The sequence below is a fragment of the Anas acuta genome, chromosome 19 (genome assembly GCF_963932015.1).
Source record: "Anas acuta chromosome 19, bAnaAcu1.1, whole genome shotgun sequence".
Taxonomy (NCBI): Eukaryota; Metazoa; Chordata; class Aves; order Anseriformes; family Anatidae; genus Anas; species Anas acuta.
This window is the reverse complement of record NC_088997.1, coordinates 3,621,288-3,645,069: the sequence shown is the minus strand read 5'-3', so window position 1 is coordinate 3,645,069 and position 23,782 is coordinate 3,621,288. Positions and strand designations below refer to the sequence as shown.

Below are 23,782 nucleotides of genomic sequence, written 5' to 3'. Positions count from 1 at the left end.
CTGAAGCCAGGCTCGCCCCGTGGCTGCTCCCATCTCCACTTCCATCCACACTGAAACTCTCAGAGTCCTGGGACGTGGGAATGGGGTTGAATATTTCAGGACCTTGCTTGGGGCTGGTTGCACAGAGCAGCACAGCTCACCCCAATGTGACGGGCAGGGGCTGCCCTGAAACTGAAAACACGCAGAGGGAAGGAGGAGAGGCCGAGCCTCAGGTCATGAGAGCACCCGTGGGCATCGTGTGTAGGTACAGGGCGATGACAAGTTTGGATGCTTCAGGAGAGAAATGTTTGCTTCCCGGCGAGAAATAAATTGGGTTAGTTTGCCTCGTGTCAGTGTGTTATGAGTCAGGGGAGTTCGTTAACATTTACCAAAATCTGAATGAAAAACTGAATTTTTCATTAGACAAAGAGGTTGTGCGTCATTTCGCTGGTTTTGGGGGAATCTCTCCAATGAGTGGAGTGTGATGTTTGAGACATCAGCACGCCAGGCTGCAGGAGCTGCAGTTCTGCCTGTCTTGGTGTGGGCTCTGTGTGCTCTCGGGGTGGCTCGATGTATGCGGCGTGTCCAGCACCACGCCAACGGCCCCGAGCCAGCAGCAGGATGCGGTGCTGGAGCTGCCCACAACATGCAGGGTGAGGTTGTGCTCAGTGTCTTGTACCGTGTCCTCACTGTGGTGCTTTTCTGGCAGTTCTGGCTAAAAAAAAAAAAAAAACACTCCTCCCATCGTGTGGGAGCACAGAGGTGTGGGTCTGAGCCCCGGGGGGAGGTCAAGTGGAAGCCCTGCTTGGAGACAGCTCCGTGCGCATGCCACAGGGGTCCTGTTCCCCTGCTGCTGGGCTCACCGGGCAGCCTGTCCCTGTCCCTGTCCCTGTCCCTGTTTGGGGAGCATTGTGGCCCCAGCCCATTGCTTGCTGCTCCGTGATGCTTCGCCTGCTGCCTTGCTCCATGCCAGCAGCTGAAAGCTGGTTTGGAGAGATCACACCCAGCGTGCTGCCAGCGAGTGCCACACACTGCCTCAGCCCTGGCTAGTGACGGCCACAGGACACAAAACCCGGCTGCGTGCTCAGCGTGCTGCACAGCACCACCACGGCACGGCCAGGGGGGCACGGGGACAACGTGGTCCCCAGGGCAGCTCCGCTCCCCATCCCGCAGCACCAGGACCACACGGTGACCTTCCTCCTCCTCCAAGGGGCCCGAGGGCACCGAGCTGCGGCGAGTGGGGGAAAACCACTGAGGGTCCGGCTGCTTCTTGCTTGTGCCTTGTCCTCCGGGGCCACGGCGGGGAAGGGGCTGAGGCTGGCCACAGCCCTCATTCCTCCGCTGCTGGTGCCGCTTTGTTGCTAGCTGGTGACATCACCCGAGAGCCCACCCCCTGCCTCCCCGCCGCCGCTCGGTCTCGCTCACTCGCTGGCAGGCAGCGCCGGCAGGATCAGGGCTGCGCGAGCGGGCGGCAGCAGCATGCGTGCGGCGGCTGAGGCTGAGGGCGCGAGAGCCACGTAGGGCGCCCGGCCCGAGCCTCCCCGCCGCCTGCCTCCTGCCCCCCTCACCAGCACCGTCGCGGCTCCCTCCGGGGACGCTGGGCGCCGACAGCCGCGTGCATGACACTCCGAAAAGGAGAGAAAATGACCATAAGTATCCAGGAGCACATGGCTATCGACGTCTGCCCCGGCCCCATCAAACCCATCAAGCAGATCTCCGACTACTTCCCCCGCTTCCCTCGCGGGCTCCCCGCCGCCGTGGGCCGCAGCGGGGCCCTGCGCCCGGCCGTCAGCCAGCCCTCCGTCAGCCCCGCCGAGGCGCCCCGCGAGGAGGACGAGGACGTGGATCAGCTTTTCGGGGCATATGGCACGACGCCCGCCCAGCAGCCGGCCAAGTGCCCCCCACCCGAGGAGGCGGTGGACCCCGAGGGCTACGAGTCCGACGACTGCAGTGAGTTGCCAAGTTTCCACGGGAGTTTGGGTGCTTGGAGGGGGTGGGGGGGGTGTTTGGGGTCTGTTTCCTTGTCTTGCTGCCCGCGCCGTGCACCCTTTTCCCTGGCCACGCTGCCCGTCCCTGGCATTGCACTGCAGCAGTGACAAACCCTCTGCTGTCACCGCCGTGCTGCCCCCAGGGAGGGGTGGCCCCGGGAGCATCCCTGCCGCAGCCAGGCTGGGCGCTGAACCCAAACTGGGGAAGTCTCCCAAGAGCCACCAGTTGCTGCGTTTGCCGGTGTGGGTGAGGCGCTTCCCTGCCTCGTTCCTGCTCGGCTCCGGGTCCCTGGTGGCTGCCGGCTGGGCGCGGAGCCTTCTCTCCATCCGTCTGGGTGGTGCAGCCGCCCGGCTGATGAGCTGGCGATAACGCGCTCGCATCGCCCAGCTCCAGCTTGGGCGCTCCGCTCGCAATGGCACCCGCTGGGAAATCTCTGCCCTCGCCCTCTGCAAACTCCAGCTCCCGTTCCTCGCCCCCCCAGCTTCAGGCAGAGCCCCCACCGGAGGGACCAGGGGGGCTTCCGAGCAGGCTCCGGCAGATGCAGGTGTTTGCAGCTCGGTTTAACCCCTCCCCACCCAAAACGTCCTTCCCACCCGGCTCGGTGGAGCTTGCAGGCTGCAGAGCAGCTGCTGTCTGGCTCTGCCAGCCGCGGCGGCTGGGATAGCATCGCTTCCCCCCCCCCCGGGGTCAGATAAAAACCAAGGTCTCCGCTCAGCCCAGCCCTTAGGGGCCAGATCCTGCCAGGGGCTGAGCACAAAGTTTGCAGGCTGGAGGCGACGAGGACGGCAGGCAGCGCTGCTGAGCGCTGCTGCGTGCCCGTCCCCGGGGAAGGGGTGGGCTGGGCTCCCACCGAGCCGAGCTGTTTACGGCCCCGTGCCGGGCAGGCGGTGGCTTTCCCTGTGCCAAATGTCCCAGCCCTGCCTGGGCATCGCTCCCGGCTGCTGGGCGGCTGCCAGTGGGGCTGGGCCCCTCCTCACTGCGAGGTGGCACGGCCACCACCATGCCCTGCCCTGTGCTGCCTGCTGCCCATGGCCAGGGGATGCTCTGGGTGCCAGCCCCCGGTGGGTGCAGCCCCCAGTGGGTGCTGCCTCGCTCCCACCCCGCGCTGGGGTCACGCTCCCCTTGGAGGAGGAAGAGGAGGAGAGCAGAGCCGTGCCCAGGGGGAGCATCCCCGCTAAGCCCTGTTTGTCCCAGCCAGGCAGTTAGCCGCGACTTTAACCGGATTTGGGTTATTTGCTGCTCTAATTATCAGATCGCCTTTGCTCATCCCGGCGCTAGACACGGGAGCAGCTGGGCTGCAGGGGCAGAGGTGTGCGCGGGCGCTGGTGCGCTCAGGGCCGCAGGGCACGGCGCCTTCGCCAGCACCCAAGGGCGCTGCCGTCTGTGCCCAGCGAGGCCGGGAGCTGCGGGGCTGGGGGCTGGAGGGCGTTCGTCCTCCCGCTGGGTGCTGGGAGGAGCATTTCTTGCAGTGTAACAGGTGTCGGCCACGCCGCCGCCGCTCCTTGGCCAGATGTGCTGGGTTTTCCCCTGGCAGAGGCGCAGCAGCGCCAGGAGCAGAGCGGGTGCAGTGGGGACAGCCGGGATCCCAGCTGGGGGACAGCGTGGGGTGGCCCCAGCCTCTGTCGGGGTGCAGAGATGTGGGATGGAGCCTGCCCATCCTATGTGGTTAGCAGGCACGCTGCAAAGCCAGGCGAGGGCTCGCTGGCCCCGTTTCACAGTCAGGGAGCTGGGTGGGGATTTGTGCAGCCCGCCCGGAGGCACCAGCTAAGCTGGGGAGTCTTTCAGCACCCCCTCATATCCCCAGCGGGTGATTCAGGGCTGCTGCATTAGTCACACCTGCACATCCCTGCCTGGATGGAGGTTTTGGGGACATGGGGACTGGCTGAGGGCTTGGGGATGGCAGTACTGGAGCTGGGGGCAGCACCCATCACCCGCTGCAGTGCCCGGGTAGCGCCGCGGGGCGAGCTGCCGGCCCGGGTGCTTTGGCTGCTCGTGTCTCCACCTTGGCTTTGGTGCAGCTGGGCTGGGATGTTCCCTGCATCGCTCCCCAGGGATGCTCCCAGCGCAGCCCCGCAGAGGTGCAGGATTTTGTCATGACAGGGCCAGTGGGAAGAGGTCGGCTCCTTCCCGTTCGTCCCACCTGCCTGCGGGTTTCCCTCCCCTAGCACAGAAGCGATGGCGCTCCCCTGCCCTCTGGGAGGATTTGGGCTGCCTCTGGCTGAGGAGATGCAGTGTTTGCCTGGTTTTCCCCTAAATTTGTTCCTGCCCAGCGTTACCTCTCCAGCCTGGTGTTCCTGGGTGCCCAGCAGCACCGGGGCTGTGTGGCTCAGCCCCGCAGCACTGCAGGGGCTGGGGACGGAGCAGAGCCACCAGCACCCTGCCCTACAGCACCCGGCGGGGCTGCGGGCTTGGATGCGGGGCTGGGTCCCTGCGCTGCAGTCCTATTTCTTGTATTTCAGTGTATTTCTTTGGCACTTGATGCAGGGGCTCGAGTTGATGGCTCTGGGGCAGGGGGCAGCCATTTGGGGCACCCTCCAAGCAGCCCGTAGGTCCCAGCCGAGCAGCCTGCAGCTCCCAGCCGCGGCCACCACCCTCCCTCTGCCTTTTGGCCTGTCCCTGAGGGCCACCAGCCTCCAGGGCTGATTTCCACCCTGTCAGGCGGTGTGCTGGCGAGGGAACTCGGTGCGGAAGGAAAATCAGGAAATGCCAGCTAGGTGGCAATGTGCCACCTGCCAGGAGCTGGGCAGCAGCTCCTCACCTCCCGGCTCCCCTCTTCCGAGCAAGCCACGGCCCCTCCAGCGACTGCGCATTCCCCGTGGCAGCGCCTGGGCTGTGCCACAGCTCGCCTGAAGGGTTCTGGAGGCTGTGCAGGGTGTGGAAACGTGGCTCTTGGGAGGGAGAGCTGCAAGGACTGCTCTGCTTGGGGCTGACACTGGATGCGCAGCCATCCCTCTGCCGCAAAGCACAAGCCCTCGAAGAAGCTCTCCGCGCACCTCAGCTGCCGAGAGAGGCTGTGGCAGGGTTTCGCTCCCTCCTCTGGACGTGCCAGGCTTTGGGTTTCGGGACGGGGAGGCAGCTCGAGAGCACGGCTGCTGCTGTGGAGCTGGGCTGGCTGGAGGAGCTGCGTGGTGCTCCAGCACAGACAGACGTGGCCGTGGTTGCCCACCGGAGCTCACGGGGCTGCGGCAGCACAAAGCCCAGGTCTCTGGATGAGAGCTCGTGGCTTGTGACGCCAGCTGGAAGCGGCCGAAGTTATTTAGGAAGGCTCTTTTTTTTTTTTTTTGAGCAAATATGATAATTAGGCAGTCGTAGGGCAGTTATTAATTACTGTCTGCTTAAAGACGTAAAGAAGAGCAAAGGTCTTGCAGGGCACTGAGTTTCCGAGTCGCCTGGCGGTGCTCGTGGCCAGGCAGCAGGAGGAAGAAGGGGAGATGGAGGGGAAGCGTGCGCCGGGAGGATGAGGATATTTACTTCTGAAACACAGCTCCTTAGCATATGCTGCCACTGCTATTTATAACCTTTGAATCGTCTTTTCAATCCAGATAAGGCCAAAAGAGGTATTTTTTGCTCGGGAAGCTAAACAAACCACCACTGATGGTGGCGGAGCCTGGAGTGTGGCTCTGCCGGAGCCAACGGCGCCTGCGCAGGTGCCGGTCGGTGTCAGACCCCGGGCACCATCCCTGGGGAGCTGGGGACAAACCTGCCCTGCCTCCCTCCTCCCTTCCCCGGTGCCCCGTGCCCGAGGGCTTCCCGGATCTTTCATCTTTGTATTTAACACTGAAGGCAATTTCGGGGGGTTGTTAATTGCAATACCGTATTTCATTAAAGGGAGAGAGAGGGAGAGATTTGAAGGCCATCTCCAAATTGAAATTGCTGAAAGTCTAATTGCTGCTGACATCAGGGACCATTTAGTGCTGTAAAACATAATTGCATCTCTGAACTGTTCTGAGCAGATAAGTGTTCCTCTGAACACTCCTCCTGGAGAAGACAGAAGAGCTGATGAGCATCCATCAACCAGCCTCGTGGAGAAGCAGCTCCCTGCTCTGGAGCTTGCCAGGGGCTGGCGCTGTGTCTGGGAAATGAAGAAATATTAATTGTCATAGATTTTAAGTAAAAAAAAATAAAATGGAAAGGCAGGAAGCAGTCTGAGAAGGAAGAGTTGGGCTCGTTCCTTGCTCCTGCTCCTGTTGCATTCAGCCACAAACCTGTGCCATCCCCGGAGCTCCCGGGAAGGGAGGGCACTGGATCCAGTCCCTGCTGGCTTTTGTGCAGGACCAGGACATCCTGCCCAGTGTCTGTGTCCTAGCACAGCGTGCTGCCCTCGGGACACGTCCCAAATCCTTTGTCACTTTGTCACAGAGCAGCTCACGGTGATTCCTGGGGCTGTTTCCAGGAATTAACCCAGGGGCTGTCGGAGTTTTGCTCCCCACGGCGCAGGGAGTCAGTCGCTCCTCGCACGTGCCCGCCGAGGCGATCCGCAGCTGCCTGGCTTGGAAATGGCAAAAATTATTTCTGTTCCTCCTGAGGAGTCATTTACTGACATTTCACGTGGGGCTGTAAGTGCACAGAATTACTTGCTGCCTTTCAGGACCTTTAAAATTATCTCCATTGCAGAGGAAAATTAAAGCAATGGAAGAATGGGGACCTATCTTTTATAGTGCATTAAAAAACACCCAGCCTGAAGGTTACTGAACCTGTGCTTTCTGTAAGGGAGCACTAATCCAGACAATCCCCAGCAGTCTCTTTACTGCTCCACTCTGATCTCCCTGGCACAAAATCCATGAGCAGATTATCTTGGGAGCAGCAATGCTGATAAGCAGAGGGACTTAAGGCTTTTGGACTCCTTTTTAATTAGTTCTAGAGCAGTTTTTAGCGTGCACCTTGCTTTCTCCCAGCACCTAGCCTTGCTGGGCTTTCCAACAACAGTCGTGTTGCAGAAGCTTCCCCATGTCCGGAAGGTGAAACACCCTCACAAGCGATCGCTGCCGGGCTTTGTTGAAGTTTCTGGGGCTGCTCTGCGAGTGCCGGTGCCTCTTTGCCATCTCCAGCACCTCCTGGGCAGGGGAACTCTTCCCCCTTCTGTGCCCCAGCCAGCAAGGGGCCAGATCTGCTGCTGGATGAGGGCACCTTGCCCACACAGCCAGGGACCTGCTAGGGAACAGCACCCAGATTTATCCCTGCAGGTATAAACAGAAGATGCTTGGGGCTCCCCGTCTGATGGCAGATACCAGCCATAAACCACGGGGACCGTCCCTGGGGGGACGCAGGACCCCGCGGCACCCCCAGGCTCCAGACGTGTGCCATGGCCAAGCCCGGAGCCACACGGTCTGGCTGCTGCTAATTTCACAGCCTGCTGAATTAATCCAAACGCCCAAAGGTCGGTGGGGGAAGAGGCCGCGTTCCTGCACGAGTCAGATTTATTTTTCTTTGCAGAGCCTGCGCTGAGCGCCGGCCCCGGGCTGGCACCTTCCCATCAATCTCTCCTGATCCGCGGCCGGGAAGGAGGGTCAGGCCCTGCTAATGAGTTCACGTCTCCTAATGGTTATTTTATCATTGGAGCAGAATAATCGCAATAATAATGATACATCCTGCCTGCTGCCTGGAGAGCGCTAAGCTGCCTTTGTAATGCCTGACAAAGGCATTTATTTATATTTTTTTTTTTATTTGCAGTCCGTGTGATTAGAGGGCAGCATTCAGAAGAGCCCAGCAGAGTTAAATATGTCTGGTAACAGCGCTTCTCGTCTAATTGCTGCCCTTTTCTTTTTTAGGCACTCGCTCCCCTAATTAACAGCACAAGCTACTTCCATCTCGGCTGCGAGGATGGCTGGGAGGGGGAAAAAACAACAAAAGCAGGGCATCTCGCCTGCTTGGCCGAGGGCTTTGTTCAAAGCCGGCTGCGTGGCCGCTGCTCCGGGCAGCTTTGGGCCCAATCCTGGCACCTGGGGGCTCGGTGTGACCCCGGGGATGCTCACAGCTCGAGCACCGTGCTCACCACCTGGTGGGATCCCACGAGCTTTGCAGGCTCTCACCCTGCGGCTCAGCCGTGGCTGTGCCCGTGCCCGTGTCCCCGTGGGGCCGCATCCTGCAGCCCCCCCAGCTCCAGGCTCCTGCTGCAGCGCCGCGGCTGCCAAGTCCCCCACGTCACCCTGATCCCTTTTGTCACTTCCATACGGCCGCGCTTTGAAGCAATTAGTGCAACACATCCTGATGATGTCTCCGTGTCCCTCTGATGAAGGCGGACCCTTTCTTGGGAACGGGAGCTCACCATCGGCAGCACAAATCCCTGCGGGGAGCAGGACCCTCCCCGTGCTGGGGGAGAGCAGTGCAGGGGCCGTGCACCCCTGCCCGTGCTCACTGCTGCTGCTTCATCCTGCTGAGGCTGGGCTCGCTGCGCCCTGGGGCAGGTTGTCGCGCCAAGGGGACAGGAGGCTCTGCTGGCATTTCCTGGCCAAACCCCGTTTCCACGCCAAGCTTTTAATTTGTTTTATAAACTGCCAAATCCAGCCGGCTAAGCCATGGCCCCCTCCCGTGGCTGGCGGGCAGCGGCTGGCTAAAGGGCAGGTGAGGATGGAGAGCCTGCGAGAGCAGAGGTTTCTTCTTCCATAGGCAAAAACCCGGCTTTGTCAAGTTTTGATGACTTTGCCACGAGCCGTGGGACCAGTGCTGGTCCTTGCACGCTGCCATGCACAGCTGCCACCTCCCTACCTGTGCCACCAGCCCCACGAGCAGTTTGGAGCCTCAGTCACAGCACAATTTGGGTGGTGAGTGCTCTGCAGGTGTCCCTTGAGCCCAACCCAGAGGTGACACACAGGTGTTGCAGATTTGGCCTCACCCTGCGTCGCCTCCATCTCCCCGAGCCCAGCAGGTGAACCCCACTGAGCCGGCAGCTAACGCACCATGAAATTACTCCAGAGCAAGGGGGGAGCATTATTCTGGCACAAACCTCCGTTAATATTTTTCTTCTTCGCTTTGAAGACAAAATATTTGCTCTGGAGCAGCGGGTTTTTGTTGGCTAGCAGGCAAACCCTTGTTTGGGCTGGAAGATCACCGTGAAATCACCACGCGGAGGTTTTGGTCCCCTCCACGTGCTGCCTCGGGAGGTCCCATTAGGGGAAAGTGGGCACAGCAAAACACAGGCTGGAGCCCCCGGGGGGGTGAGGCCATGCTGGGGGAGATGCCAATCCACGTGGGGATTGGGTCTGGGGGCCTTGGTGAAGGTCTGAGCACGTGTCAGGAAAGCGAGCCTTTTTAAGGCTTTGCCATTGCTTTGCCTTGGTGCAACTTGCTCAGTCCAGCGGGAGAGAATTTCTCAAACCCAATTTTCCCCTGCTGCTGAGGCTCCTGCTCTGTGCTGCCCTCCCACCCCTTCCCCTCGGCCCCGAGCACCGCTGCGGCCGCAGCTGGGTTGCCGATGCCGTGAGGGAACGCCGCTCTGGCTGAGGGCTGTTGATGTTTTTCATCTTACCCGTAAAAGTATTTCCATGCTCGCTGGGCTTAATTTACAGTTCGCAGCCAAACCGGAGCTGGGAATGGGTCCCACCGGTGGCTCATTTGTTCAAAGGTGTCAGCGTGCAAATACACGCGGCGGGCATGGCAGCAGTGCCACTGGAGAGGAGCCTTGGGGCTGGAGAGCCCCCCAGGAGGAAACATTTCAGGACGTGCCAGCCCCACTGCTTCATTCTGGGGCTTACTTGGAGGATGCTTCGCTTCTCTGTTGCGTCTCCATCCGCTCCCTTTGTGTTACGGGGCGAGGAGCCAGCGGTGCTGGTCCCTTTGCCTCACAACCTCTTGTGTCTCTTGCAGCCGCGCTGGGGACGCTGGATTTCAGCTTGCTGTACGACCAGGAGAACAACGCTCTGCACTGCACCATCAACAAAGCCAAGGTACGTGGAGCCGGCCAGCCCCGTGGGGCAATACAGGGACACCAGAGCCCTGCCAAAAACAGGGGGACACGGGGGCTCGGCCGGGGCTCTGCTGTCCCCAGCTCCTTCTGCAGCCCCGTGCCTGCACCATCTCCAGCCCCAGTCCCATGGGACGGAGCCGTTCACCCGTCCCTGTCCCCGTCCCCGTCCCTGTCCCCGTGCCGAGCCGGCTGCAGCTATTTATGGCTTTCAGCAGAGCACCCAACCCGATGTTGTTATTTACTTGACGCTGTGACCGGCTGTCAGTTTATAAATGGCTCTTTTAAATGCTGCTAATCACTGCCACAAAGTGCTCTGCCTCAGCTCCTTTGCCGTCTGCGTGATTGAAGCAATTAGGGTTTTTTGTTGTTGTTGTTTTGTTGGGCTTTTTTTTTTTCTTTTTTTCTTTTTTTTTTGCACGTTTTGGAGCAGAAACAGGCAGCGGAGGTCCTGCCTCTGCCTTTGGGCGCATGGCTTCAGGGCGCTGCTCAGCTCCTCCCTGACCTCACCCAGCCATGGGGGCCTGGAGGGAGACCCCCTGGCCCTGCAGCCTTGGGAAGGGCTGGGGGGGCTGCAGGTGACCCCCAGGGGCCCGTTTCCCTTCTGAGGATGCTCGAGGACAGCCGGATTACCTGCAGCCCCCACCCCGGAGCAGAGCACCTCTGGGTGCTGGGTGCGCGCACCCATCGGGAGCAGGAGCAGGGGCACCACAGCTCGGCTCAGGCTGTGCACAGCCTCTGGGCAGTCTCGGGTCGGGTTTTCCTCGTAGTGCTCGGGAGCGGAGCCAAGCAGGGGTTTTCTGCTCGGGTTTGCAGCGGGAGGAAGGTGGGGAGGAAGGAGCCCCACGAGGAGGAGGAGGCTCTGACAGCAGCGAGAGCGAAGGCAGGGCTGAGGAAGGAGAGCCCTGGTCCAAGCATGCCCCGGAGCTGGGCCGTAAGGGAATGGCAGCAGCTGAACCCCCCCTAAATACAGCCCTGGGCCCTGCCCGCGGGTGGGACAAGCCCCCCCCCCCCGCCGCTGTGACATTCAAGCATTGCAGTCCTGTTCATTTCCATTCTGCTCTCATTCTCCCATTTTTCTCTTTTATTTACATTGCCATCTGCTCGCTCTCATTTCATCTCTCGCCTGGGGAAAGCTGCCAAAACTTGACTACAGAAAGGTAAGGGCCAGGACCCCGGCTGCCGGCGGTGGGAGCTGGCGGTGGCTGCGCAGACGCTGCAGGGCAGTGCCGGGATGCGGGGGTCCCACGGGGCTGCGTGGTGTCAGCTGCCTGAGAAGGGTTTTTCTTTCTCCTCTGGATAACCTCCCCCCTCGGTTCAATCCGCCCCGTCTTGGTCCAACACTGATTTTCTGCTCTGCAGCCACCGAATGCTCGGTTTGCAGGTCAGGGCTTCCAGGGGTTCCCTGCTGGGGCGCTTTGTGCCTCAGTTTCCCTAATAGCACAGAGCTCTGCCCTCCCAAAACAGGACGGAGAAGGACCTGGATAACACGAGGTGCCCCAGCACAGCTCATGGTGGTTTCGGTCTGGTTTTCTGCTCAGCCTCACCAAGGCCAGCGTGCTGCACCGATCCCTGTAGGGCTATAAGGGCATGGGGCAGCGCAGACACCGCTGTGCTGTCCCGTAGCTCCGTTGGGCTCCTTTTTTTGGGAGGAAAGTGCCACGGGTGATCCTCGGGCAAAGCCGTGGTGACACAACAGCACTGCCGAGCCCACTGCCTGCAGCAGGGGGCTCCTGGAGGACACCCGGCAGCTTCCACCCTGCCGAGCGCCTGGATGCGCCCCACGAACCCGCAGCCGAGTGCTGGAGATCTGCACGGAACACGAGTTATGAATTTGCTCATCCATATTTATCACTGCGGGGACATTCCCAGCTCCGAGCCACAGCTGCTGCTCCTGGCCCCAGCGGGGACACCGCTGTCACCCCCTTTTCTCCGGGAGGGCTCAAGCTCCTCCAAACACAACCCCTTTGTTTTCAGCACGCTCTGGGGAGCCTTTGGCTGTGATTTCTGGACGTGCCCATCTGCCAGGGGTGACACAGCCCCTGCAAAGCAGGGACACACAGCACCCCGGGCTGGAAAGAGGCACCAGAGGCTGGGTTTGGGCAGCAGCAGCCTGCCGGCCACGGGGGGATGCTGCTGGCACGAAGCCTCCTCCTGCGATTCCTGCGCGCCTCGAGCGTGGCGTTAATAGGCAGCCCGATTAGCCCGCCTCGTAATTAAATCCTATTGATTAGCTAAATGTCAGTGGCACGGAGTGCAGCTGGCGGCAGCGGGGCTGTCGGTCCCCATGGGATCGCAGCGGGGATTTCGGGATTACAGAGGGAATTTCGGAGCTGGGGAGAAGAAGGGGAAAGTTGTGAGCAGCATCAGTGCCCCAGGGAGGGCAGATGGGCATGAGGCCGTGCTGGTGAAGCTGGTGGGTTACTTTGTCCCCAGCGTGGGGCTTGGGGAGCCCTTGGCCACCCTGCCTCAGCCTCTTGGCTCTCTTGGAGGAGATTTAGGTCCCTCCAAGCAGAAGGGGTGATGGCACTGTCACCTACGTGCCCCTGTGGGGCAGAGCCATCGCGTTACATCCCGCTGGTGCTGAACCCGCGCAGAGCGACGTGGGAGGGAGCCAGACGTAGCATTAGGAGCCATTTTCCAGGCTCCTGTCACCCCATCCTCCGTAGCACATCTGTTAAAAAAAGCCTTAAATAGCCTCCTCAGAAGGTAATTTAATTGAGCTGATTTGATGGGTGAATTACAGAGCTGCCTGTCTCCCTCCATCCATTTTCATGGGAATTTGCTCGCTCGCTTATGGCTTCATTTTCCACACAGCATCCGTGCAGGTGGGGCAGCTCCGCCGCAGGAGCCTGTGGGCAGGATTCACTTCTCTCTGCTGTGAGCATCCGGTGAGCCCATTCCCCTGGGTCCCCACGAGCCAGGGCTGTCCCCGTGTGCCGTGGACACCTGTGGAGCCGCAGCTGGCACCTGCCTCCCGTCCCCCGTGTTTGCCGCGTTCCCCTTTGGCTGGGCCAGGGAGGTGACCTGAGCTGCAATGCTGTTGAAACAGAGCCATTTAGCCTACATTTGCTGCTGATATTTTTAATCCTTCTGGCTCTGGTGGAGGAGCCAAATCCTCTTTGCCGGGCCCCGTTTGGCCGCCTGGCCCCAGGACAGCGTGGATGTGGAAACCTGCCCGAGGTTGGCAGCTGGTCCCAAGGTCCTGGGCTGTGCAAACCCGGCCAGCCAGGGCTGCCAGTGTGCAGCTGGGTGTTATTCCATATGCCACGCGATTTACCCCGACATCTCGCCCTTCAATTTGCCCCAAATCCACCCTCCATCTTCCAACTTCCATTGCGCACGGCCACTCCAGCAGCAGCCGTACGAATGCTCCTTGATCCCAAGCACCAAATACCCCGCGCTAGGGGCTTGGCAACCCGTGAGCATCCCACAGCCTGGTTCCTATGCCCAGGTGCCTCTCCTGCTATGCTTCCAGCCAAGGGATGCCCTCAGGCACCGGGGAACAGCCCCTGCAGGGCTCCTGCAGCCAAGGCTGGAGCAGCCCGGGGCATTTGTGGCAGGGCTGCTGTGGTTTCCACTGAGGACCAGTAAAAATGAGGCTTTGAGTGTTGTGCCCCTGTGTCGCTTCCCTTCCCTGTGGAGTTTGTTTCTGTGCACATTGTTACGGCTTCGTGCTGGTTTGGGGCATGGCCCTGAGAGCATTTCCAGCCCCGCGGCTGTTCAGAGGCCACGGGGCAGAGCAGCCTCGTCCCCTGTGCCCAGAGCTCCAGAGCAAACACGCTCCATGTCACCCCCTGAGAGCAGTGGGGTTGGGTAAAAACCTATCAGTGAGGGGCACCGTGAGGGCTTCCTGGTGGCCGTGCTCCAGTACCCGTGGGCACCAGGCTCTGACCGTGGCTGTGCCACCAGCGGTGCCGTGCCACGGAGCGGGAGGACGGCGCCTTCGTGCCCTGGGGAGCGCTGCAGGGAAAGAGCACAACAGCAGAGGTGTGTGCTTGCTCGTAAGCGGTTATTAACTGACAAAACCCTGTAATTTTAAGCCATGAAGATCACTGCGCTGCTTTCCCTAATCCCCAAATTAATTGCGAGCAGGGTGTCAGAGGCAGCTGCTCCAGCAGCGGAGGTGCGCGGTGGCCGATGTGACACGCCGCAGGGGAGCCCCGGGCGTGCTCTGCTCTTGCCACACAGCCTGGGTCTGGCACCGATCCTGCTCTCCTCCCTCCCTCCTCCTGGGGCACCATGGCCCAGCAATGCCCCATGGAAGTGGGCATCAGAGGCTGGGCTCAGTGAGAGCACCCCGCGGGCAGCTCTGCCTCCCAGGGCAGCGCCGGTGCCGCTGCTGCTCTGACTCCTGCTGCTCTTCCCTCTCCAGGGCCTGAAGCCGATGGACCATAATGGTTTGGCCGACCCCTACGTCAAATTGCACTTGCTTCCCGGAGCCAGCAAGGTGAGACGCCTTTCACTGCCCTCTCCCTTCCCAGGAATTTCCCTTGGGAACCTGGTGATGGTTCCCCGGTGAGCAGCTGTGTCTCCAGGGGCTGCTGGAGCATCCCCGAGGGACCGCGGGTCTCTGGGGGCAGCGATGCCTCCCCACAGACCCAGCCCAGCAGCATTGGGTGCAGGCATCAGGCTCACAAGGTCCTGGGACAGCTCCAAGCATGGGGAGAAACCAGCTCTGGTTTTGTTTGGTGGTTTGATTTTCCTTCTCCTGTTGCATTTAAAACCCCTCAGATCCCAATAAAGCAGGGTATAAATCGTAAGGGAAATATTTCCATCTACTTAAGCTCAGCGCTTGCTGGAGAGAAGAGTAATTAAAGATATTGATGTGTAGTGAGAGCGCGGTGTAACTGATGGGGATGTGGAATTTAAATGCTAAATGTATGTGTTATGAATATTAATTGCGCTCTTATTTTACACTAAAGGGAAGACCTTTTGGGGGGAGGTATGTTTACTTGTTACGGTTCAGCTGAATTAATTCGTAACGTTCAGGGCGGTAGAGGGAGTTTTTAACCACATTTCGAGTTCCACTGGAAGCAGGAGAGCCAGGAGCGCTTTCATCAGCGATATTATCTGTCATTTCCAGTTTCTGCAAAGGCACTGATTAGCATTGCTGCTGGGGGGGGGACGGCCGCAGGTAGCAGTGCCCGAGGGCAGGGGTGGCTGCGGGGGGGCCTCACAGGGACACCAACCTCTGGCCATAGGGCAAGGGGTCAGGATCTGGCCCCAGCGGCTGCGGAGCTGCGGTACCGTGAGGCATTACCCCTGCTACCAAAATGCACGTCCAGGAATTTATTTTGAGTTTTTATTTTGAGTCAGCCAGAGTCAGGAGCTGTGCTGGAAGCAGGAATGCAAATAACCAGCCAGAACAGCAAATTGGTATTTTTTAATGAACCTGAAAAAAGACTTCTTTTTTTTTTTTTCCCCTCTCTCGCTCCTGCTGTATAAATGAAATCCCCGCTCTCTCGCTGCCTCTGCCAAGGTTCCCGTTTCGCTGCTTGTTTCCAGGGAGGGGGATGCGGAGCTCGATCACTTTGCAAATGAGCCAGCAAGCGCTGTGCCATGCTGCGGGAAGGGGGATTTTGGGGCACCCACGGCCACAGCCCGGGGGTCGGGGTCCCTCTCACTGTGCTCCTCCTTTGCTCTTCCAGGCGAATAAACTACGAACCAAGACGCTGCGCAACACGCTGAACCCCACCTGGAACGAGACGCTCACCTACTACGGGATCACCGACGAGGACATGATCCGCAAGACCCTGCGGTAGGGCCCCATGGCTGGCACCCAACCCTCTTGGTCTGAAGGCAGAGTTTAGCATTTTCCCCTCAAGGGAAAAGAAAAAAGAGCTCGGGGGGGCACGGGGCAGAGCCCACCTGTTGCCTGCAGCCTGCCTGCAGATGAGGAACCAAGAGCCACGGGTTGTTATTTCACATGGAAAATATTAGTCATGCTGAAAGTGCTGCAGGCCTGCCGGGCTGGAAAGCCTCTGGTTTTTGATTATTATTAGTGGTGGGTATTTTTTATTTTTTATTTTTATTTTTTTATTTTATTTTTTTTTTCACTGCAGGCTTTGAAGTTTGCAACCTCTCAGGCGTGGAAATCAGTTTGCAGGGAGAGGTTTGGTGAAACGCAGCAGGGAGAAAAAGCCCCGACACACACCTTCGGGGTGCTGCGCCCACCTGTGTCCCCCCCATACCTGGTGCTTTGCTGTCCCCTGGGAGCTGCTGGCCTCTGCCTTGCTGGCCTCACGCTGTCCCTGCACAGTGAGGTTTCCTGGCAGACCCAGGCTGCATGCTCAGGTGGCCCCGCCGCCACCCTGGGAAGGTTTTTGTGCGAGTGAAAAAGCGAAGGAGTTGGTGAAGTGGGGAGGCTGTGAGGCTGGGGCTCAGGGCCTTTGCCTTGCCTGGGCTAAGGTAGATGGTTGTGTATGTGTTCAAAGGAGATGTTTTTCCTCGTCCCTTCCCAGCTCTGGCTACATTTCTGTACCTGGGGACACGTTCCCTTGCCTACAGCTCATGGAGTTCCCCTGATCTTGCCATCTCCTGGGGCCCGTGGCTCCGTTCCTTTCCCTTGCATGGGGCAGCCAGCGCCTAAAACTCAAGTGCTCTTCATTTAGCTGAAGAGCAATTCCCCAGCCTCCTATTTCCTTTCCTCCATCCCTGCGGCAGAAGGCATCGGCAGAAGAGAGTTTCTTTATCCTGAGGCAGGCGTAGAGGAGATGAGGCTTCTTACAACTGAGCCACAAGGAAGAAAACTCAGCTTTTATTTCAATTCCGTGCTTGGATTTCCTTCTTTTCAGATGGGTGGAAGGGACGTGTTGCTGCTCCTCACTTGGATACCTGCCTGCCTGTGCCCTGACCATGGAGTCTTTATAAAAATAACAGATCCAAGCCACCACCAGCCTTTGCCTCCCAGCTCCTGGGGAGATGTTGAAGGGCCCCACAGCCTCCCTGCCCACCTGGGCTGCTCCTGCCCTGAGCTCAGCCCCAGCTGTGCCCCCAGCACTGTCCCTTGTCCCCATGGGACAGAGGGGACATGCAAGATGTCTGAGGGACTGGCAAGCAGAATTTTGTTAATGAACCAACCCCCTGAGATGTATTTCAGATTTCAGGAAATGCATCAGGTGGGAGGATCTTGAAAGGTCTCATCCATTCATCGAGCAAAAACCATCCTTGCGTCTAGCCCAAGCAGCACCAGAGCCCCCCACCAGCACTGCAGGGCAGGGGAAATTGAAGTGGGCAGAATGCAGCCGCCTACATTTAAATTATCCGTGTAATAGGCAATAAATAGATTGTATTCGTAATAAATACCGGAGCTGGCCGGAGACTGGATACGATTATTCATATCCAGATATATTGGCGGAGCGATGCATTATTCATATGATATTCAGCGTGCCTGCGAATGCCAGGAATTCTTTGTTTAATCATGTGTTTGACAAACATCATGACTCATTAAATATATTATTCAGAAAATAGTATTTGATCAGGTCTAATAGGCACACTGCAGATACGTGGAGATTTGGGGTCCCAGATTGCATTACACCACGAGCCCTGCAGGAGCTCTGCTGCAGAACCGTGGGCAGCCTCGGGCCGGCGTCTCACTGCTCCGTGGTTCCTGCGCTCAGACACAGAGGGGTTTTGATTGGAGACCCAAACTGGACAGTCCCAGATGCTGCCTCTTGCCATTTTCTCTCCTTTCCAGGCATTGTCTGTGCTTAAGGCATCGTGCCTCTGCATTGAGAGCCTCCCAAGTTGCTATAGGGACCATGGGGAGCTCAGAGGCAGGCGCTGCGTCCTCAGCATCCGCTGTTACTTGTGGACGTTAAGGGAAAGGGTACGAGGCTCCAGCTAAATTCCTCATTGACCCCATTCTCCCCTTCCCACAAGGGAAAAAAGGCCGGAGGAGCTCCTGTGCAGGCAGCAGCCGTGAGTCAGCTGCGGGGTGGCTGGAGCTGCAGTGAGTCAGGGCCGGGAGGAGTGGGAGGAGAAGTTGGGTGAGCGGCGATCGCTCGCGCGCTCCCCGGCTCTCTGCTGCGGCGGTTTCACGGCCTTAGCCCGGCGGTCAGGAGCCCTCCTGGAAGCTGTCAGATCGACAGCAGGGTGCGAGGGACTGGGTTTAATGAAGAGAGAGGTGGGAGGGGGGTGATGCTCGCGGTACAGAGCTCCTAACGGGGAGCGAGGGTGGCTGCTGGAGACGTGTGCTCACTGTTTGTCATGGAGCTGATTTTCTAACCCAAGGCATAAAAATTCCATCACATTGATTCCTCGTAATAAAATTCAAGCCGGTGTAATTGCATTACGCCTGTTTCCAAAGGCAGGGCTGGGGCCGGAGCTGCGTGCCGATCTGACTCACGCCTCTGCACTGACTTACGGGGCCAATGCACCACCAGCCACCAGTGACAGATACCACACTGGTGGAGCGGAGGGACCACAGCCAGGTGGTTGTAGGGCTGGAGGGGTGTCAGATGGACCGACCACATCTGACACCTCAAAGTGCTTTTGGGATGCGTCCAGGCAAGGTTCAGGGTGGGGAATCTTGTTGCTCTTGTTCTCAAGAGGTAAAATCCACACCAAGCACTGCTCCCCCAGGTGCATAGGCAGCAGCCTGGCCTCGTGCTCCCATCTCCAGTTCATCCTCTGCAACCGCAGGCTTGCTGCTCCCTGCCTGGAGCTGCAGCAGGATGGGGCCACGCACACATTGGTGAATGCTGCATCTTGTCTAGAGCCACTGCTGCTCCTTTGTAGGTTTGGGTCTTTGAAAGAGAGAGAGAGAGGAAGGGAACTAAGAAATACGTTGCCTGCATTTCAGATTCTCTTTGAGGATTTTGCTGTTGCGGTGGGGTGTTTTTCTTTGCGGGTATCTATAGTAACGCTGCATCCATTTCTGGAGAGCAGCACTCCCGTGGCCCCTCTTGGGGTTTTCTCCCCAAACCCTCTCCTTCTGCCTGCTCCCCCGACCTGGTGTTCCTCGTGCAGATTGGCTGCACCGTCTGGGTGGCTCCTCACTGCCTCCTTCTTCCCTGGTGGTCAAACTGCCATGGAGAAACCACCCACAGATAAACCACACGCAGATAAACCACCCATGGAGAAACCATCCATGGGTAAACCATCCACAGTCAGAGCCATGGTGTGTAATTCATTCCAGTGACATGGGATCGCGGGGCAATATTCATCTGTAACTCCTTTTACTCCTTCACGAATTGTTCCTGGGTTTATGAAGACCCAGCAAGGCCAGGCCCTGTTGGCAAAGGTGAGAAATGGGCGACAACAGGGGGGAAAAACAGGCAGTGAAAGGACGGGAAGCTGTCACGGAAAAAAATAAAAATCAGGGAAAAAGGAGCCCCCACGCAGCCCCGCTCACGCCGCCCCGTGCTCCTTTCAGGATCTCGGTGTGCGACGAGGACAAGTTCCGCCACAACGAGTTCATCGGGGAGACGCGGATCCCGCTGAAGAAACTGAAGCCCAACCAGACCAAAAACTTCAGCATCTGCCTGGAGAAGCAGCTGCCGGTGAGTTGGCGGGGAGGAGGGCAGTGTGACACCTGAGAGGTGCCAGCAGGCAGCGTTTGGGCTGTTTTAATATCAGTGTACGAGTGATATTTGACGCCAGCGAGGTGCAGGCCTCGTGGTGGGCATCCGGCACCGGAGCAGCCCCGGACTGGCTGTGTTCCCCCCCCCCAGATAGATAAAACAGAGGACAAGTCGCTGGAGGAGCGCGGCCGGATCCTCATCTCCCTCAAGTACAGCTCGCAGAAGCAGGGCCTGCTGGTGGGCATCATCCGCTGCGCCCACCTGGCCGCCATGGACGCCAACGGCTACTCCGACCCCTACGTCAAAACGTGAGTGACGCGCCGCCGGCCCTCCTCGCCTGTCCCCGCACTGGAGATTAATCCTTCTCATTAAGAGATGCAAATGAGGGCGTCACGGTAGCAGCTTGTGAGCGTTATTCCCCAGCAATTACTCCACAATGACGCCAAGTAGCAAAGGTGTCAGCCTGCCCCGTGGCTGCCCCGTGACGAGCAGCACCCGGTCCCTGATGGTTTTGATGTGCCTTGCACTGTCCTGTTCCCCCCTTCACGCGCCCACCAGGTCACTGCCATGCTTCAGAAAGGCTCTAATTACAGCGCGTGCCTAATTAGGTCAGGCAGCACTTTAATCGCACCCCATAGCTCTGGTGGCTCCAGGGGCTGGTTAACAGGGCTGGGGGCACGTTTGCAGGTCCTGCCGATGCTTTGCGATGTAAATGATGGGGCTGTCTTCCTTCTGAAAAAATAAATAAAAATGTCCTTTTAAAAAATAAAAAAGCCCAGAAATGGCTGGGGTGGGCTGCTGTGAGCTGCCCTCACCCTGTGGGGCAGGGATTTTGGTGCCACCCGGGGTGCTGGGGTGCCAGGGGAGGCACTGCTTTGTGCCCACAGGCAGGATGATGGCCACGGCTCTTTTTTGAGGGAGGAAATATCAATTTTCAAATTTTCACTCTGCCAAGTGGAGACGGATGTGGCAGGAAGGGCTGCGCCCCATCCCTCATCCCTGTCCCCAGTGCTCTGACCCCAAATGCAGCACTTTTAGGGATGGCATTTGTTGAGACAGAGTGACTGGGATGAAACGTGCCTGGTATGTGGGAGGCCAGTAATGGAGTTTATCAGCAGAATGCTTTCAGCTTCCTACTCAATTGCTGTTTAGCAGTGGAGACGTTTGTATAAAAATCCACCCTTTCTTTTTCAAATGCTCATTGGAAAAGCTTGGCTCCTGAAACAACAGAATTCCCTTTGTTTTTCGTGGTTGTTTTGGATCCTGCCTCACATGTATGGCAGGCAGTGATCATACCTGCAGGGCTACAAGCAGAGCAGACAGACGAGTGATGTTTCTTGCTGCAAGCCCTAATTTTTGAATTACAAGCAAGATACAGAGAGTGCCAACATGGGAAGGGACCTGGGACACAAAAACAGGGAAAAACCCTTGCGCTGCCCAGCGGCTGTGTGCTGACTGCCTCGAATGGTTTCCTTGCAGCTACTTGAAACCAGACGAGGACAAGAAGTCGAAGCATAAGACGGCGGTGAAGAAGAAGACACTGAACCCGGAATTCAATGAGGTGGGTTTTTGCTGCTCGTGGTTCTCACTTGGGGGGCTTTTCTCAGTGCTGTGACTTAAAAGAGAAAATAAAACACCCTGGCCACTGCACAAGGAGAGGGAATTGAGCTCCCCATGGGGAATGGCGCTGCCGGCGCTGGGCCCCGTGAGAGCTCAGCCTGAAGGCTCCTGCTCTCCCCACAGGAGTTCTGCTATGAGATAAAGCACGGCGACCTGGCCAAAAAGACCTTGGAAGTCACCGTGTGGGACTACGACATCGGGAAATCGAATGACTTCATAGGTGAGTGGGGCATCTGGAAGCGCTGGACGTGTTCCTGAGATCTTGGCTAAGCGGCATTGCCCCCTGTCCCGGCTGCCTCTTTCACTCCCCAATTCTTCCTTTGGGGCGGGATGGCCGGCGTGTTCTGGTGTGCCCCAGTGTGTCCCGGTGTGTCTTGCAGGCAGGTGCCCACCCACCTCTCCTCTCTGTCTCTCCCAAGGTGGAGTCGTGCTGGGAATTAATGCCAAAGGCGAGAGGCTGAAGCACTGGTTCGACTGCCTGAAAAACAAGGACAAGAAAATCGAGCGCTGGCACACGCTAACGAATGAGCTGCCAGGGGCCGTCCTCAGCGACTGAGCACCCCGCGGACTGCTCACCTCCACGGCGTCGGGCGGAGGGGAGCGAGGCACTGCTGCGAGGGAGAGGGGACATCCCGTGCCACGCCGCGGGGACACGCTCCCCAGGGAGCAAGGCAGAGGCTCCTCGCTGTGCTCAGCAGGTCCCGGTCCCTAAGGCTTTTCCAGAATGCCTCTCAGCACCCTTACACACACACACACACGCTCACGAGCATGCACAGACACTCGTGCACACACACACACACACTCAACACACACCTGCATGCACTACAGTTCTGACTCCTCTCCCAACTCGTCGCTGTACTGACTGACCTTCCTGCTGCCTTGCAATTCAGTGGCAAAAATGAATGCATCAGTCTTCGTTCGTGTATCTAATATGAGCAAAAAGGCGTCACTAAAACATGGAACTACTTTATCCAGGCGATTGTGCCATATTTCTGGTGGTTTGTCAGTCTCTGTGGTTTGGGCCTAAACAGTCTTTTATGCATTTAAAGCTCCTCCGTCGGAATGATTGTGTTCTCTGATAACCTAGGAAGACTTTGCTTCTCTTCCAGAAATGTGCTTGTTCTCTCCCATCACCCGTGTGAGTCAGCTGGCAGGCTGAGGGGCTGAGCACCTCTGCAGCCCCCCACAAACCCCCAGGGACAGCCCCAGCCCCAGCCGCCTCCCTGGGAGCTGTCGTGGGGAGTGAAAGGGGGGAATAAAACAACGACACCGAGCAGGGCAGCCCCGGGCTGTGCCAGCTGCTCCTCTCCCCGTGCGCTGCTTCCTGGGAGCCTCAGCCCCTCTGTTTTTCCAGGAAAACCGGCTTTTAGGCTGGATTTTTCTATCACTTTTCCCTTCATCTCCTTTCCCAGTGCATGCCACTGCATAGGAGCCAGGCAGTTGCCACTGCATGCTGTCTGTGTGCCACAAGCTGAGCCTGTCTGCAAGGTGCTCAGCTCGGGCACAGCCGCCAGCTCACCCAATTTGCTGCAGCATGCACGGCTCCGGCCCAAATTCCTGCATACGGCACGGGAATACCAGGTCTGAGCTGTGTACGGCACCAGGTCTGAGTTGTCCTCTGCATCCTGCCCTGCCAGCTCTCGTGCAAAACCCAGCAAGGCACTGACGGGTGAAAACTTTCTGCGAAATGCTGCACCTTGCCAGAAATTTCTGAAGCCTTTAAACTGCGACTCCTTCGGAAGAGCTGCTGTTCCGTTCGGTCTCAATCTCTTACCTACAGCTTCTGAGCCGTGTATCCGTGTGTGCGTGTGCGCGTGGGTGTTGACGACTTTTGGAAAGCAATCAGACCTCCGTTTACTTTTCCAAGTTCCGACAGTGTTACACCTTGTTTGATATGGGGGGGGGGGGGGGCGGGAAATGTTCATAGGGTCTTTTTTAATAACTTAATATTTGTAATGCATTCTACAGATATGCATGGATTTTATTTGAATGCCAGCAGCGTGTCCACGAGGATGCTCCGGGTGATCTGCCACTGTTCCAGCACCGCAATTCCCCGGGGGCTGATTTCGGGGTGCTGAGCCCCTGGGGGCGCGGGAGCGTCCACCTGCAACGTTGGCAGCAGTAAGCGACGGGTTCAAGCGCGTGTCGCTGTGAAACTGCCTTATGGCTGCGGGGGAGCAGGACGTGGGGGTTCATCACTTTGCACCGAAGCCTTTTCTAAGCGGACTGTCCGTGCATCCCAGCTGCATGCAGAGCGGTGGTCGTCGCGCCAGCCTTGTGAAATGTTTGATACCGATGTTTTGCTACAATGTGAAGGCTGCAGAAATTGTCCTTACCTGCATCCTAAAGGAATTTTGTATTTCAGTATTATCTATCTGTGTACTTTTGGTCAGATTTGTTAATATTTATAACGAGAACCTGAAATAAAAAGGGGGAAAAAAAAAAAAAAGGAGGTGCAGCTTTCGAGTTTCCCCGTGGCCATACCATGGTGGTGTCACATCGTGTGGCCCCAGTCCCTCTGTGCTTTGCATTCCCGGGCACTGGGGACATTTTTCTTGCTGCAAACCCAAAGTTTTTAGACTGACGTATGGGGAGCTGCTGAGATTTGTTCTGCTGTCAAACCCTGTACCTACAGTGTCCCCACTGTCACCAGGCCCCTGACCCACCCCAAAAGGGCTGGGAGGTTTGCGTGGGGACTGTCAAGGAGAGGGGATTAGGCAAGGGAGGATTAAACACAAAATCTTCTGGTGTTTGGAGTTTCCATTAA

General features: G+C 58.1%; 1 protein-coding gene across 2 annotated transcripts; it reads left to right on the top strand.

Annotated features, from left to right (window-relative positions):
* Positions 1-1,362: 1,362 nt before the first annotated feature.
* DOC2B (double C2 domain beta) lies at positions 1,363-23,464 on the top strand. 2 transcript variants are annotated; one of them, XM_068655630.1, is made up of 10 exons: positions 1,363-1,929; positions 9,772-9,851; positions 11,005-11,028; positions 14,244-14,318; positions 15,520-15,629; positions 19,248-19,374; positions 19,546-19,703; positions 20,875-20,956; positions 21,139-21,235; positions 21,435-23,464. In XM_068655630.1, the coding sequence occupies exons 1-10, from the start codon at positions 1,599-1,601 to the stop codon at positions 21,569-21,571; spliced, it is 1,221 nt and encodes a 406-aa protein (XP_068511731.1). In that variant the 5' UTR covers positions 1,363-1,598; the 3' UTR covers positions 21,572-23,464. The 2 variants fall into 2 exon arrangements, with proteins under 2 accessions (XP_068511731.1, XP_068511733.1); XM_068655632.1 differs by lacking the exon at positions 11,005-11,028 and having other exon boundaries at positions 1,366-1,929.
* Positions 23,465-23,782: the final 318 nt, after the last annotated feature.

Excerpts from the sequence above, each read along its gene's own strand:
- DOC2B (XM_068655630.1), top strand. The coding sequence starts at position 1,599 with ATGACACTCCGAAAAGGAGAGAAAATGACCATAAGTATCCAGGAGCAC. Across the intron at positions 1,930-9,771 it reads CTACGAGTCCGACGACTGCA|CCGCGCTGGGGACGCTGGAT; the intron begins GTGAGTTGCCAA and ends TGTCTCTTGCAG. Across the intron at positions 21,236-21,434 it reads GAAATCGAATGACTTCATAG|GTGGAGTCGTGCTGGGAATT; the intron begins GTGAGTGGGGCA and ends GTCTCTCCCAAG.